At 51.9% G+C, this 16,987-nt stretch overlaps 1 protein-coding gene across 3 annotated transcripts; it reads right to left on the reverse strand.

Moving 5' to 3' along the window:
• Window positions 1-1,830: 1,830 nt before the first annotated feature.
• TMEM11 (transmembrane protein 11) lies at window positions 1,831-16,731 on the reverse strand. 3 transcript variants are annotated; one of them, XM_012737923.3, is made up of 3 exons: window positions 16,257-16,372; window positions 13,173-13,468; window positions 1,831-2,729 (listed from the first exon to the last, which is right to left on the reverse strand). In XM_012737923.3, coding segments are annotated over exons 2-3 (519 nt in total). In that variant the 5' UTR covers window positions 13,175-13,468; window positions 16,257-16,372; the 3' UTR covers window positions 1,831-2,212. The 3 variants fall into 3 exon arrangements, with proteins under 3 accessions (XP_012593377.1, XP_012593375.1, XP_012593378.1); XM_012737921.3 differs by lacking the exon at window positions 13,173-13,468 and having other exon boundaries at window positions 16,257-16,731; XM_012737924.3 differs by lacking the exons at window positions 13,173-13,468; window positions 16,257-16,372 and adding an exon at window positions 5,533-5,768.
• Between the last annotated feature and the right edge of the window lie 256 nt (window positions 16,732-16,987).

Genomic DNA, 16,987 nt, shown 5'->3' on the forward strand with positions numbered 1-16,987 from the left:
CCTCCATCAGCTGTCCTCCATAAAAGCTCTTCATTCTTCTCTGAAGTTGGAGCGGGGCTGGGTAGTTAACACTCCATGAATTCACTAGATTAATTACATGATCCGTTTCCTGAAATGGCCCACACAGGACTCACCTATGTGGATTTTGCACAGGAGGGCCAAGGCAACTTGGCCTTTGCTTTCTCTCAATTGGCAGCTATTGAATGCTGTTTCTTCAAAACCAATGTGGCATGTCACAGATGAGCGTAGCCACTTGTCAGCAATTCTTACCGTGACTGCTCACCTAAGCGGGAGGGTGGCAGAGCAGAGAGGCCAGCGTCGACCACAGGGAGAGAGGTGCCCTCCTCCCTGCCACCTCACCTCAAGCAACCAAACCTTTGCCCTGTTGTCCACAAAGGTGCCTCATCCCCATCTCCCTGGCCAGGGACCATGTAACTAGGACGGCATTTCAGAATCTGGGTTAGTCCCAACAGGACTGATCACTTTGTTCAGTGCAGCTTGGGGAATGGTGGGAGAGCCACTGTTTGTACCTGCGTTCTGTTTTGGGTGAGGACTTCTGCTCAGCTGACTTGAGATCACTATGGCTTGTCTGGCTTATCCCTCTCAGCCACCTTCCTATGAAATCTGATTTGCAGGCAGGGCACTTCCAGGCCAGGCATGGGCTCCCTTTGCAAGTCTGGGCCTGTTTGTTACAAACACCTGCCATCCCTGCCCAGCAGGTGGGAAGCCAGCACTCAGACATCTGAGGGCATGGGCACGTGCTTTTCAATTCATGCTGCAGTGGAGATGAAGTATCTTTGGGCTCACTTTTGCGTAGCCAATGCAGTCCCCTCTACCATTTTCAGATGGCCAAAGACTGCCATGTCAACAGCCGTGTGCACCCGACACCACTTTGCCACCCAACATTCACCTGAGTGATGAGCATTTATGGGGCCCTTGGAATTAAATCAGAGTTTCTTAAACTTTTTGTGGGCTGTGGGTTCCCTGAAATGGCCCACACAGGACTCACCTTTTGTATGAGTTTGTAAATCTGGTAAAAGTTCTAGATCTCCCTACAAAAATGGCCCAACCACCGCCCTGAAGCCTCCCACGTAGCGCAGGTTAAGCACCCTTCATTACTCTGTAGCACCAGGTCCTTTACAACTAGATGAAAAACCAATGCGGTTATCTCTTAAAGACTGGCCCTTCAGCAGGAAGAGCTGTGGGGATCTCGGGGATGAAAGGGGGACAGAGGCCTTAGGAAGGAATGGAGCAGTCAAGGCAGGCCCCAGCCTCCAGGGGGGTAACGTTCCATCCATCCAGACCTTAGAGGGAATGTGGAAGTGACACGCTATATGCCTTGTGGCGTGAGGGAGAAGCGCAGCACTCGGCTCCTGTGGGTGCTCCTGGGACCACTTTGAGGACTCTCCCCTCAGCCTAGGGCAGTGGGCTAAACTCAGGGTCCACATCAGGGACAGCTTTGGTACCTTAAAGAAAAGGCAGATGTTAGTTTCTGTGTCTCCCTAAATCAGAGTCTCTGGTCATGGGCTCCGGAATTCCTCACGTGGCCCCAAATGGAAACTCCGTGACTGCTAGCCCTTGCCACCTTGTCCTCCCTTGTCCCTGAACAGCACGTCAGCAGTGCTGGCCTTGGGAACGACAAGCCCAGGGAGAACCAGGGGACTGCTTCTGGGCAAAGTCTGGCCCAGAAACCACTTTGGATCCAGGCCTGTCCTCCCGACAAGTGGCAACACCGCCCTGCAATTGAGGAGCAGGGCAGCTTTCACGGCACCTGCTCATTCCACGTGAAGCAGCAGCTGCAGCAGAGTCATGGAAAGAGAGCAGTGGGAGTTGAAATTCTCATAATTTTAATGGTCAATAGCTTCTGGCTGGCTCTGAATGGTACAGTCGAACAATATTCTTAAGCCCTCCCCCAAGCGCATTCACACCCCTCAGTAGCATTTGCTTCCATCAACATTCCACTGCCCAGTCAGACTTCCACAGCCCCAGACGCCCCTTCTTGGGTTATGGAAATCCATATCTTAGTGTAATGAGTTGAAAAACCCTTGGTACACCCGTGATCTGTGTTATTTTTAAAAAAATAACAAATATAAACCAAACACCCTCCCAGGCTCCTCTGCCTTGCAGAGCACAAAATGTTACTGTGGCAATCTGAATGCTATGTTGTCTCTTGTAGGCTAGATGGTTCTGCTCTCTCCCTGTTCTACTGAAATCATACGGCATAGAGTTCGTAAATCTTCTTTACACAGTACACCAGGGCAGCCAGTGCTATCGTGTTGTGCAGTCTCTTTCTGTGCAGGTCGTCCTTCCGGACCAGCACCACTGGGGTGGAGGAGGTCAGCGTGTGCAGCGGCAGGCGGGACAGTTTATAGGCATCGTACTCCACTTGGTACTTGCAGCAAGGGTCGAACTGCCAGGAGATTCCGTAGAGGGTGCAGCAGGCCAGGCTCAGCACACCAGCAGGCAGAGAGACGTAGTGGGAATAATCTAGGGGCAGTGCCAACGGGGTGAAGAGGCAGGCGGTGCCCGCCAGCACAGCCGTCTTGTGCAGGCAGTTGCCCACGGTGATCCAGCGCGCCGTCTCGTCACCAATGCGCGTGGGCTCGATCACAATGTACTTGTACTGGGCTTCCAAAGCCTGCTCCAGCTCGTACTCAAACTGGTCTTGGGCGTTCTCCCCATTGTAGATCTCGTGCACGATGTAGCAGTCTGTGGCCGACAAACTCACCCTTTTGACAGGGGGTGGGGAGAGAGACAAGACAGTTAGGCTGAGAACACTTCACTGTGTTTCTTTAAGCTGCTGGGGCAAGTCTGAGCCTCAGACTCAACAGAAAGCCTGCGCTCAGGAGTGCACGTCTCACGTTTTTATCTCCTTTAAACCCCAATACACAAGATAATCAGTAAAGATTTTTCTTCTGAAAGAATAAAATAGTGAAATATAAAAACACGTAGAAAAAGGAATGCCTCTTGTCTAATAAGTGAACAAATTATAATCTGTACCCAGCCTGGTGGTTAGCGGAATGCAAGGGACCAACAGGTCTGTGGGTCAGCAAAGGAGCCCAAAGGGGTAAGAACAGTTTCAGCACAGAATCCCACGGACGGGCACACGGCCGCAGCGCAGGCCCACGGCCCGCGAGCTGCTCTTGGCTGGCAGGGCAAGTACAGGATAGGAGGATTCTTCAGCGAAAACCTACACACCCCTGGGAAAGGTAAGGCCAAACAGCCTGGCCTTTGCACAGTTCACAGACGGACATCCTGAGCCCGCAGAATAAAAGGCAGAAAGGGACAGCTTTGTCTGAAGAAGACCACACTGCTCTGGCCTCACTGCTCTCCACAGGTGGCGGTGGCCCCCAGCTCCTCCCCACGTGGAGACCCAGGGCGCCAGTCCACTGCATAGGAACAGCAGCCCTTCACTGAGTAGTTGGAGACATCTCAAGAACAGCAGTGGTTCTCAAATTCAGCGGGCAGGACAGTCACCTGAGGGGCTTGTTGAATATCCAGCCCAGACGATGCCACCCATTCTGGCCCCGTGGTCCCAGGACTCTGATGACTTATAAATGCTGCTTCTCACTCGTGTAAAGAATACTGTCCACAGAGACCCACACAAGGGGCTGATCTAGTCCCCAGCCTTCCACCCGGGACCGGGGATAGATGACCTGACCTCAACCAGGCAAAGAGGGATTCAGAACCGTACGGAAGGCTCAGCTCTGCTAAAGGCAGACAGCAGCCTGGCCTCAGCTCTGACAGTGACCATGGGCCAACGTGGTATGAGTCTTCCCACACCCATGACGGGCAGGCCTAGATGCAGGGCTGTACCTCTCTTGTCATGTTTCCTTTGGCTCATTTCAACCTGTCCAGATCTTTCTGAATCTCCACACTGTCATCGGCACATACTGTTTCTCCTGCTCATCTGACAAGATGCCTGGAGAGACGTTGCTAGACAGCTCTGGAGAACACCTCGCTTTCTAACTCACATCACTGCTAGCCAGGCTGTGCAGAGCCACCGTCTGTCACATGCCTCAGTGAAAAGCAGCCCCCAGCCCCAGGCTGGTCAGACTCCACCACAAAGGAGATGAGGCTCCAGGGACCTGGTGGTCACTGCAGGCTCTGGCATGGCATACCAGGGCACACATGGGTCAACATGGCCCATCCACCTGCAGCTCCCACTGTCCCTGACAGGACCTGGGCTTCTCCAGCGGCCAATAAGAAGCACAGCCCTGAGTGTGCACAGACAGGAAGGCCCCACCCTGGGCACACACACTCCAAGTGGCCATGTGGAAGAACGCCACAGGGATCTGGGCTTGGAGCTATCTGGTCAGTGAGCACAGCACAGCAGGGACTAGTCAAGACGTTGAAAACAAGGTCACCTGCAGAACCTCAGTTCAGCATCAGGTAACCCAGTCCCCCCCCCCCCCCCCCCCCGGTCAAAGGTGGAAGTAATTCTACATGAAGGGCATGGAAATCCGATGTCAAAGGCAAACTTAAAGGAAAAGAGTAGACTATAGAGTCCAACACCAGAGGGACCCCTTCCCATTGCTGCTCCCAGGCAAGTCTGGCACTTTCCAAGCTGACTTTCAGCAAACAAATATGCAAACCTAAGAGGCAGGTTTCATTCTAGTTGGAGAAGCAACTGAATTGCTCTCCTGTGGTTGCACAGCAAATGAAAGTCACTTGTGCCCACGAGTGCAGAGGGCGAGGCTCCGCTCCCAGGTGGGAGCCACTTTCATAAAAAGCGCTCAGGAGTGCACGTCTCACGTGCACTGGGCTCAGGCAAGGAACTCTTTTTTTTTTTTCTTTTTGAGACAGAGTCTCACTTTGTTGCCCAGGCTAGAGTGAGTGCCGTGGCGTCAGCCTAGCTCACAGCAACCTCAAACTCCTGGGCTCCAGCAATCCTTCTGCCTCAGCCTCCCGAGTAGCTGGGACTACAGGCATGCGCCACCATGCCCGGCTAATTTTTTCTATATATATTAGTTGGCCAATTAATTTCTTTCTATTTATAATAGAGATGGGGTCTCGCTCTTGCTCAGGCTGGTTTCGAACTCCTGACCTCGAGCAATCCGCCCACCTCGGCCTCCCAGAGTGCCAGGCAAGGAACTCTTTACCGTGGGAAAGTCACTGTAATTAGGCTGGGCTAAGGCAACGCCTCCTAATTAGATCACAGGCCCAAATTAAACTGTGTGCACTGGGGGGAAACCACTTTCCTGGGGGCCAGACAAGCAGCCACCTAAACACAGGGGACTGCCAAAAGCAGCTCCTGCGGCCATGCCAGCCGCCAGCGGCCTGATGCCCGGGACAGCCTGATGAGCTGTCTCTGTAAGACTGCACTGAAGTTTAGGGAATGGGAGAAGGAGGGTTTTCCCTTTAAAGTCCTTTGTGGAATTTCTCCATTTGGACTTAACTCAGAGGAGAGGTGAGAGGGAGGCCACTTTAGTTGGTACTCTCTCTTCTAAAATTCAGCATTTTAAAAGCCACCTCCAGCAAACAAGCAAGCCTGAGGCAGGGACGAAGGACTGAGGGCCGAGCGACACTCACATGGGCGCGCTAGGAAGGCAAGGCGGTGGCAACGGCTGGCTGTGGCTCGAGTGTGCGGGGAGGGCAGGCAGGAGCACCCTAACCAAGGGAGTTCCTCCACGGTCAAGTCGATCCGCCAAGAGAGGCAGAGAGGCCAGAGGAGAATGGGGGACGGCAGGGCCACATCACGGACCCATCTGTGCAAGTGAAAAGGAGTCACGCTCAAGTCCGTGTGCGAGGTTGGGGGCACCGCGCTGCCGGGCATCAGAAGAAGTGAGCTTTCATCCCTCTGAAACACCCAAAGGAAAACAAGGGTGTCAAGTTGGGGTTACAGAATGTTCTTGCTAAAACCCAAATCCACCCTAGTGTCATGCCCTTCTCTGCACAGCCAGTAGCCATTCTGAATGTAGTGAAAAAACAGTCTGTCCCACTCAGGAAATTCCAGTTGAAAGCCCTGGAACAGACTGCTCCATTTCCATTTTGGAAAGACATTAGTGGGCAGGTGCCCACCCCCAACCCTAAGTGCCCTCACCCCTAGCTGCCTCACCCTCTGCGAGCCAGGCTGGCACCCACGTCTACTCGGGCCCACCTTCCCTGCTCTGTAGGCTGGGCTCCCTGTGGTTGGTTGGGCGGGCCTGGTGGGCAGGGCTATCTCCTATCACTAGTTAAAACAGTCCACGAGTCCCAACTTGCCTGGGAGAGGTCCATGCTCTCCAGGCTCCCACCTCACTACTGTGGGCAGGTGTGCCTAGCATCAGCCCCCACAGTGCAGAGGGTGACAGTGAGTAGACACGTGGTATTCAACCCTCACTGGGCCTGAGTATCCTCTGCCCTCGGCTGCAGGAGTCTGAGAGTGAGCGTGTGGAGACTCCTCTCGGGAGAAGCCTGAGATCAGCTCCCTCTTCCTGCCAAAGCACTGCCTCGGCTTCCTGGAGCCCAAGTGTATGTGGACAGGCCACTCCACTCCTACCCACTATGGAAACCAACTACACCCGGTTCAAAACAAAGAGCACAGCCATACTGAAGGAACCTTCCAGCTACCTTCAAACAAAGGCAGTCTCTGAAGTCAGCCCAGCAGGCAATGCCCGGCACAACTGCCCAGAGACCAGAGACTCACCAATTCTGCTTTTAAAGCCAATTAAGGAAAAGGATTTTCAGTTTCCATTGGGAAAGGATAAAATCTGAAGCCTAGAGAAGTAAATTTCCAGGATCTCATAATGATGTACAAGGAAGGAGAGGGCAAGGTTCAAGCCGAAACACAGGCACACACAAAGCCAGAGGGTCCCTTTGTCAGAGTCCGCCCCCACAGACCCGCCTGAGAACCTGGGCTACCTGAACCCTGAGACACGGAAGCAGATTTTTTAAAAAGTAAAATGTGGGGGCCGGGCGCTGTGGCTCACGCCTGTAATCCTAGCTCTTGGGAGGCAGAGGCGGGCGGATTGCTCAAGGTCAGGAGTTCAAAACCAGCCTGAGCAAGAGCGAGACCCCGTCTCTACTATAAATAGAAAGAAATCAATTGGCCAACTGATATATATATATATATAAAAATTAGCCGGGCATGGTGGCGCATGCCTGTAGTCCCAGCTACTCGGGAGGCTGAGGCAGAAGGATCACTCGAACCCAGGAGTTTGAGGTTGCTGTGAGCCAGGCTGACGCCACGGCACTCACTCTAGCCTGGACAACAAAGCGAGACTCTGTCTCAAAAAAAAAAAAAAAAAAAGTAAAATGTGGCTCACACTGGTGGCCCCAGCTACTCGGGAGGCTTAGGCTGGAGGGGAGCTTGAGCCAGGAGTTCGAGGTAACAGTGAGCTGTGATCCCACTGCTGCACTCCAGGCTGGGTGAGCAAGATCCTAACTCTTAAAAAAACAAAACAAACAAACAAACAAATGAAAAAAGTAATAGCTAGTTAGAATCTTTCAAGTTCTGGGCTTCCTAAGGGACTGTATTTTTGCTTTTCATTGTAGGCGTGAAATGACCAACAAGAGAACACAGTGAAGAGTCTATGTTAAAAAAAATAAGAGCACTGACACAGGAGGAAAGTCTCCAAGAAACCAAGTTAAGGGGAAAAGGCAAGGTACAGAACAATGTATACAGTATGCTAGCTATCGTATGTTTTAAAAAGCATCTACTGCTTTTTTTTTTTGAGACAGAATCTCACTCTGTTGCCCAGGCTAGAGTGCCATAGCGTCAGCCTAGCTCACAGCAACCTCAAACTCCTGGGCTCAGGAAATCCTCCTGCCTCAGCCTCCCGAGTAGCTGGGACTACAGGCATGCACCACCATGCCTGGCTAATTTTTTTCTATATATTTTTAGTTGGCCAATTATCTTTCTATTTTTAGTAGAGATGGAGTATCACTCTTGCTCAGGCTGGATTCAAACTCCTGATCTTTGAGCGATCCTCCCGCCTCAGCCTCCCAGAGAGCTAGGATTACAGGTGTGAGCCACCGCGCCCGGCCAGCATCTACTGCTTTTATATGCATAGAGCATTTCTGAAAGGACACACACAGACCTGACATGTATGACTTACTAGAGAGAGACCTGACTGGCTCAGGAGAGAAGAAGGAGGGAGGAAGCCCCTTTTCACTAATGACTTTTGATCCCTTTGAATTTGGCACAATCTCTAGCACGCGCTTTTGCAGTACTGAGGTGGGTTTGCGTTCTGAGCCGTCAGTGCTAAGGAGCTGGGTGTCAACCTGTTCACATACCTCAGAGGGGGCTGCTGCAGACACTGCCCCAGGAGACCCACTGTCCCACCTCAGGGTCACAGGCACTTGTGACTGGCGTTGTGAGCCTGCCTCCCTTGGCCTTCAGGCCCTCATCTCACCACCATGGAGCAGCACTGAGTCAGCTCCGGGCAGTCGGCAAAGGCCTCCCCTGGGATGCTAGCACCCCAGTAAAAGGTGGCATGACGAAAACTCGGCAGGACAGCCCTGTCTCCCCCCTGGGATCTGGGCACCCTGTGCCTGTCCTGGCAGCCTGTCCAAAACCCAGCCACGTGGTCCACCCCATACCACTGCAAGGCTGGCCTGGAAGGGATCTCAAATGTGGGGCTCCCCAAAGTCTGGAGGCACCTCCATTAAAGCGAGAAACTGCACAAGAAGGTTCAGAACAGCACTGCTTGATGAGAGCAAAAATGACTGACGAGAGTGGACAGAAGTGACTCCGGCCTCAGGCGAGAGATGGGCTCCAGCAGCCACGCAGGCGACGCTGCAACTGGCTCCCTTCAGACGCACCACAAGGCGCAGAGTCACGGAGGTGCTGCCAGGCAACAGCAAGGGCAGGCAACCACGAAGGTGGCAAGGGCATGGTGACAGCTCAGGAGCAAGGGGGCCTCTGCTGAAGGGCACATGGACCAAGGTTAAGGCTATTCTTTACTTCGTAGGCTGAGCAGGGAGCACACCCGTTTATCGCTTTAACTGTGGTAAAAATACATATAAGATTGACCATCTTGACCATGTTTACGTGTGCACTTCTATACCTAAGTATATTCACACTGTCATGCAGCCATCACCACACTCCATCTCTAAGACTCACCTTCCCAAACTGAAACTCTGTCCCCATTAAGCGCTTACCTCCTCCTCCTCCCAGCCCCGGCAACCTCCACTCTACTTCCTGCCTCTGTGGGTCTGACTACTCTAGGGCCTGACACCATGGGATCATGTATGATACTTTCCCTTCTGCGCCTGGCTGATTTCACTCAGAATAATGTCTCTGAGGGTCATCCGTATTGTACCATGTATCAGAATTTTCTTCCTTTTTAAGGTTGACTAGTGTTCCACTGTATGTATAAAACACATTTTGTCTATCCATTCATCCACACTGATGCTATGAACGTGGGTATACAAGTATCTGTTTGTGTCCCTGTTTTCAGTTCTTTTGGGTATAGACTCAGAAGTGGAATTGCTGGATCATATGGTATTTATTTTTAATGTTTTTAATTTATTTTTAATTTTATTATTAATTAATTAATTTTATTATTAATTTTATTATTAAAAATTATAAAATTTTATTATTTTAAATTAATGTTTTAATTTATTTTTAATGTTTTTAAAAATTAAAAAACTCCATACTGTTTTCCAGAGCAGCTACGCCATTTTACATTTCCACCAACAGTACACAAGGGTTCCAATTTCTCTCTAAATCCTCATAAACACTTGTTATTTTCTGCCTTATGTTTTGTGTTTTTTAATAGTAGCCATCCTACAAGTTTTTTTTTTTTTTTTTTTTTTGAGACAGAGTCTCACTTTGTTGCCCAGGCTAGAGTGAGTGCCGTGGCGTCAGCCTAGCTCACAGCAACCTCAAACTCCTGGGCTCAAGTGATCCTGCTGCCTCAGCCTCCCAGGTAGCTGGGACTACAGGCATGCGCCACCATGCCCGGCTAATTTTTTTATATATATATATATCAGTTGGCCAATTAATTTCTTTCTATTTATAGTAGAGACGGGGTCTCGCTCTTGCTCAGGCTGGTTTTGAACTCCTGACCTTGAGCAATCCGCCCGCCTCGGCCTCCCAAGAGCTAGGATTACAGGCGTGAGCCACAGCGCCCGGCCCATCCTACAAGTTTTGATTTGTATTTTTTTTTTTCTAGGAGACAGAGTCTCGCTGTGTCCCCCAGGATGGAGTGCAGTGGTGTTATTGTAGCTCACTGCAACCTCAAACTCTTGGGCTCAAGTGATCCTCCTGCCTCAGCCTCCTGAGTAGTGTGGAATTACAGGTGCAAGCTACCACGCCCGGCTAATTTTTCCATTTTTTGTATAGACAGAGACTTGCTATGTTGCTCAGGCTGGTCTCAAACTACTGACCTCAAGCGATCCTCCCACCTTGGCTTCGCAAAGTGCTAGGATTACAACCGTAAGCCATGCCAGGCGTGATTTGTTTGGGTTTTTTTCCTTAATAACAGCTTTGAGATAGAATTCAGAGTCCATATAATTCACCCATTTATAGTGGACAATTCAGTGGCTCAGCACTTCCACAGTTATGCAAACACCACCACAACTGCTTTTAGAGCATTTTCACTATCTCAAAAGGAAACCTTGTACCCATTAGCACTCATATTTTCTCTGACCTTTCCCAGTCCTTGGCAACCACTGATCTGCTTTCTGACTCTATAGATTTGCCAATTCTGGGCATTTCGTATAATATGTGGTCTTTGTGACTGGCTTCCTTCATTTAGCATTATGTTTTTAAAGGAATCACATTGTATCATGTTTATTTATTTAGAAGCAGGGTCTCACTATGTTGCCCAGGCTGGAGTGCAGTGGCACAATCATAGCTCACTGCAGCCTTGAACTCCTGGGCTAAAGTGATCCTCCTGCCTGGAGGCCAGGTAGCTGGGACTGCAGGCACATACCACCACCCTGCCCGGCACATCGCAGCAAGTTTACGTTTCTCATGTTGTAACTTTTGATGTGTTTAACATAGAATTTTTAAAAATCTAAGACAAGGTATATGGGAGGAAAGATCAAAGGTACTATACATGAAAAAAAGATTAACAGCAGTTTTCTTCAGATGGTGGTCTCAGGTAACTTTTAAATTTTATTTTTCTTCCAGCTTTTCTGTATTTTTCAAAAAACCAAATAAACATATGCTTCTTTTATAATGGGAAATATAATTATAAACTTTTTCTTAAAAAGAAAAATCTTGTTCAACCCTATATCCCTTCAGGTGATGTGACCAGACACCCTGAGGCCTCCTTTCACTGCCAAGGAGAGAAGGAGGTGGCTCATTTCCTGCTCCAGAACCTTCTTGGTGCCTGTGGAGAAGCCAGAGGACACCAGTGCACCCCTGCCAGCCCGGTCTGGGCGCAGGTAGCTGCTCACGGCTGAGGCTGTCATGCTGGTTCACACCCCGAAGTCCTGCCAGAGAAGAGGAGGAGGGCAATGCTATTTTCTTGTTTCACTCAAGCAAGCACTGGCCAATGTGCCCTGCAAGCCACCGTCATCTTCTGGTCCTGCTAGACCCAGAAGAACCAAACCCAACCATAGCGGAAGCACTTGCTTTAGGCACCCTTGCTGGCATCGACCTGGGCTCCCACACACAAAGGACACAGGAGCCCACTGAAGGCTGAAGGCAGAGACTGTTTTCATGTTTTCCCCAGCATTGGGCCTGAATGTAACAGGTTCCCAAAAGACATGAGTGGAGGGATGTTTGTAATAAGGGACAGAAGGAGAAAAACAATTACAGCAATTAAGAGGACTGGTGTGGGAAAAACTAAATTGGGTCTGTATGTCAGGTTGCCTTGCACTTACTGGACACTGGCCGCTTGATTACCTATGATATATGACCTGCTAGGCTCAACCTCACCCCCAGGTCTAGGAAGACTAAGAACTGCTTCCTCAGGAACCCAAAGAAAGCAGAAAGATAATGCAGGAACAGCCTGTGCTACAGCTGGTGCGCAGCAGGCTGAGGAACTTCCACAGGGCACCTGACACTTTCCTCTGTTTCAGGGGAGACCGCGTACAAGGGGGTGATTTCCTGTTCTGCGCGCCAGTGACTGGGCAGCTCTCCTGCTCTGGGACACCAGCACTGTGCACCCAGTGTGGGGGCAAGAGGCTGGGTCCCAGTCCCCTCTCAGCTACTCCTGGCTTCGTGTCCAAGGGCAGAACACCTGGCTACTCCAAGCCAGTTTCCCTCACGTCAAATGGGACCAAAGGCCCGTGCTCTGCCAGAGAACTTCAGTGAAGATGTGACGAGGGCCGGTGTGCAAACCAAAGGTGGCAGTCGCAAAGCACCACCCCAGTGTAAGGCACATGTGGCTGTTTCAATTAAAATTAATTAAAATTAGAGAGATGAACAAGCTCAGTTCCTCAGACATGCCAGCCACACTGCAAGTACTCAACAGCCACATGTGCCCGATGGCTGCCTAGCGGACAGCAGGGAGCCAAAACACTTTTGTCATGCCAGAAAGTCCTCCTGGACAGCCCTGATCTAAAGAGCTGCTCTGACTCCTAAATGGTTGTTGGCTTTTCCCAAGAACTGTTCCCACAGAGTAGCTGCTGGCACCAGGGACAGAACACAGTGGCAGCGGGGAGGTTGCCAGGCGTGCTCGTTCTCGTGGAACGCCGGCCCCTCCACTGCCCCTCACTCACTGACGAGCACGTCAGGGCACCTCCTCGCCGCCCTCCACATCCACAGACTGGGGTGTAAATCCTGTATCTGCTCTTCTCCCCCTGACCTGGAGGAAAGAAAAGCCCCTCCACACACAAGAGCAAGAATGGGAGTCTTTTGGGAAAAATTAAACACTCCCAAACCCTAAGAGTCTAAAAGGGAAGGATCAGATCAGAAGGGGGGCCCATCACCCCAGGAACATGAGCCAACCTGCCCACAGGCTGCGGTCCCCCGGTCCAGCTGGATGAGTCTCCAGCAGCCACCAGGGACATCTGAGTTCACAGATTGAGGGCCTGGGGAATAAGGCATGAATGGGAAGACCTAGAAGTAATCCCACAGAACTGGCTGCCTAAAAAAATGCTGGGGCAGACAGTTGCACAGGCCAGGGGAAGGGAAGGCCACAATAAATAACTTAATCCTAAAACCTGAACATTTAGTCCAGTGCGCCTGGCCTTCTGAATGCCCGGGCTGCCTTGCATCATGACCAGAAGCAGATCAAGCACATCTTCACGAGATTATAAAACAGGAACTCAGAGCACACGGCTATACTCACATTCCAACAATCACGGAGAAGAGCTCAGGGAGGCCCAGAGGCCCTGAGAGAGTGAAGCCAAGCAGCCCAAGTAAGACAGGCGGGGCTGTCTGTGAGCTGGTCCGGCCGGCACACGGTGGCAGAATACACAGATACCTGCACTGTGCTTTCCTAGATGGGCAAGTGTGTCTCAAAGACGCCGACAGGACAAGTGGCAATCTGTTTGATGTGCTCGCTGCCAGTGTGCTGAATTTTGGACAAGAATTCAGGTTACAGCTCAGAGTCTGATGTTCTTCATTACAAACACTGTTGATTCCCTAGATTTAATGGAGTGGAGAGAAAAGTCAACATGCAAGCAGCTATCATTTTGCTATTTCCACCCCTCCTATTTTAGTCGAAACTGGCACTGTCCATAGCAATAGAATTTTCTGCAGTGATGGAAATGTTCTTGATCTGTGCTGTCCAATATGGTAGCCAGAAGTGGCTGCCAGGCACTTGAAAGGTGACTGGTGAGACTGAGAAGCTGAATTTTTCATTTATGTAATTTTAATTATATTAAATTTAATTGCCACATGTGGCTAGTGGCTACTGAGTTGCTGTGTGAATTCAGCCCTAATTATAGAGCTGTGGTTCTAGACTCAAGAACAGAGTAAATCAAGAACCCACACACTGGTGCTCTGTGGGCCACCATTTACAGACAGCTGCAGGCAGTAACACCTGTGCACAATCTGGCAGCAGGCCTTTAAGAAAAAAACATGCTTCAGAGGTGGCAGCCACTGGCAAATCTGGCAAGTTTGCCTAAAGTGTCGATCTGTTCCAGCCCCTGGCCCAAACCAAAAACAGTTTCCTTCAGTTTCAGCATAAAGCAGATGCTAACCAGGTGTGTGCAGCAACTCAGGAAAATGCTCTTATAATGGTGGAGCAGAGACTTGAGTCAGCACAAATGTGACATGGAACAAAGTCATTTAAAAGAGCCATACACAGCCTACTTCAGTCATAAGAGCCAATAATACACTCAGACCTCATAATCTGTGGTGCTTGGCCATCAGTAAATCCAGCCTGCTCCACCTGAACAGTCACCACCAACTGAGCAGGAATGCCCAGAAGTCAGCTCGCTAGCCTGGCAGCGGGGTTATGTTTCCATCCTCAGCTCAGTGTTGAAACACCTTAGGGAAGCTGGGCTTGGGGAAGCAACGCCTCCAACACACCTTGGCTAGGGCCTTATGGCAGAGGCAAGCAGAAGAGTAACCTCCAGCCACCATGTTATCTGGAAGGGTGGGAGATGGTGACACCCCGACCACAAAACCAGATGCCCCATTCCTAGCTGACACACAGCATCTGCATGTGTGAGTATAGCCTTCAGTTCCAGGCCAAAGGTTGCAATCTGAACACCTACAGAGATCAGGCAGCTAACTGCAGTGAGACAAGCAGTCAGGTGAGGAACCATGAACTGGGTAGCACTGCCCTGACCAAACAGAGTCAGCTACTACCTGGCTTTTCAGGGAGCGAGCGTTTTATGTGAAATCTCTTGGCAACTAATTTAATTTGTCTTAAAAACTATTGAGGCTTAACAATCAAAGACTGGATTCGGCCCATGGACTGCCGGTTTGCAAACTCCATTTGGAATTAACACTTGTCTCAAGCCAAAGCAAAAATAATTCCCAAGATCTATTTTCTTAGATCAAAAAAAGCTTAACCTACACTGGCAAGCCTCCTGTCCCATGTCTGGGACATCTATTTGGCTTTTTTGTGTTGATTTAAATCCAACAAAAGGGGCACATTTCCCTCTGTTACTGAGTTCTCTAAATAGGTTATTTCCTATTACTGAAGGATTAATGTTTGCATTAAAGATACTGAAAGTGATTGCTAGTTTTTAAAGGCATCTGGAAACCGCTGAGATAACTTCTTTAAATGGTCCAATCTAAGAAATACCAAGCGGGAGTCAGAAACACAAAAATAGGTTTGCCACTGTTTTTCCAAAGAAGAGGAAATGCAGAATGTTGGATAACTCTGAGCTCAAGAATAAAATGCAGGCTAAAGGATTTTATCAGAACTGCCAAATAAGAAGAATTTTCTAGTCTGGGAAAGCCATCTGCAGACAATAGCAATGAACATGGGACGAAATGAGTCAAAGAAAAAGAATAATGCAGAACAGTTGTGAGAGAAAGAGAACTTTCCTGTTTGACAATCCTCTCCAAAAAGAAGAGAAAAAAAAAACAAAAACCCTTTCCTTTCTTGCTAACCTCTGCTATCCCAGTCAAGCCTTATGGGTAGGACAGTTTAACCCAGGTGGCTCCACCAAAATACATTCTCTCCCAAACTTCTAGTGGTTGAACAGCTTCTAGCGGCTATTACTCGCTGAAACAGCTTTCCAAAAGCAAAAACTGCAAATTCAACGAAACACGGAAACTACTCTAATCTCACCTTCCAGAAATCAGTTACCCAAATCGAGGTCCACCTTGGAAGAAACACACTCCCCGCTCCCTGCCATACATCGTCTATTAGGAAAGGTCACTTTAAAGGACTTCCACGGCAGGAGCGCTTCCACAGACCCCTTCTGAAGTCGTAGGAACGCCCCTGAGAAAGCGGCCGGAGACACATCCGGGAGGGCGGACGCTCCGCCGGTAACCGTGCAGGTCGCACCGCCCTCCCGCCGCCCGCTCTGTGAAGGCCGCCCTTCCCTCCCTCCCTGCCGGAGCCCTTCCCTCCCGGCCACGTCTGGTGCTGCCGCCGAGATGGCCACGCGCGCGGCCGGCGGGGCGGGAGCTTCAGAGGCCACCGGCGCGGGGACAACCAGGCGGGTCCCTGGGGCCTGCGCTGGGCGCCCGGTCCCTTCCGCGCGGCCGGACCTGGGTCCCCGCCCCGCACGGCCGCGGCCCGCCTCGCCAGCCCGCCGCCGCTGCCTGATCGCGGCGCTCGGCAGAGGCCGCTCCGGCCCGCTCCCACCGGATCCCGGATCCTTCCGGACTGGCACGCCGTGCGCCCGGCGCGGGCCGAGGGAGCCCGGCGAGCCCCGGCGGGAGGGCGCTGCGGCCCCAGGAGGTCCGCCGGGCTCCCCCGCTCCCGAGCCGCCCGCCCGCGGGGCAGCGCGGCCCCGGCCCTCACCTCTCGCGGGCGCCGCCGCCGCCGCTGCCCGGGCCCAGACGCCTCCTTCCCCAGGCGGCCATCTTGGAGACACTCGCTCGCCCGGCCTCGCGCCCAGGCGGCCTCGGGGGGCGCGCGCGCCGCAGGGAAATGTAGTCCGGGCCGCGGCTCCGCGCGGCGGGGCGGGCGCGAGCGGGCCGGGCGGGACTACGGCGCCCACAGTGCAGCGCGCCGCGCCGCGCCGGCCGGCCGGGTCCCCCGCGCGGGAGGCCAGGGCCGTCCCGGGGCAAGTCGCCTTTGCGGAAACCGGAGTCCCCGAGGTTCGCGGCCTGGAGTGTCGGGCGCCCGCCACCCGTACGCCCTTGGGGTCCGGGAGCGAGCGGCAGAAGGAGAGCGGAGAGGGATTCGCCTCCAACTCCCAGGGCGCCGCGCGGGAGACGGCCCTGCCCCGCCGCCCCGCCTGCCGGGCCGCGGCCAGCGCCGAGGTCAGCCGCGCTGTCTGCAGCCCCTCCTGCCCGCCGCGTCCCGCTAAGGTCATCAGGGGGCGGGCAGCGCCGCCTGGGCCCTCCTCGGAGGCAGCCGCTGCTTCCGCTCCATCCCCCCAAATTCTGTGGACCCCGGGGATACTTTGGAGGCCGAGACACACGCAGGCCCCTACTGCCACAGAGGTCTCCACTTGCCGGTGCTCGGAGGAGGGAGTCTGAAAGCAAAGAGAAATAGCTACAATATGTGATCATTGCTGTGGAGGAAAT

The sequence above is a fragment of the Microcebus murinus genome, chromosome 18 (assembly GCF_040939455.1).
Source record: "Microcebus murinus isolate Inina chromosome 18, M.murinus_Inina_mat1.0, whole genome shotgun sequence".
Classification (NCBI taxonomy): domain Eukaryota; kingdom Metazoa; phylum Chordata; class Mammalia; order Primates; family Cheirogaleidae; genus Microcebus; species Microcebus murinus.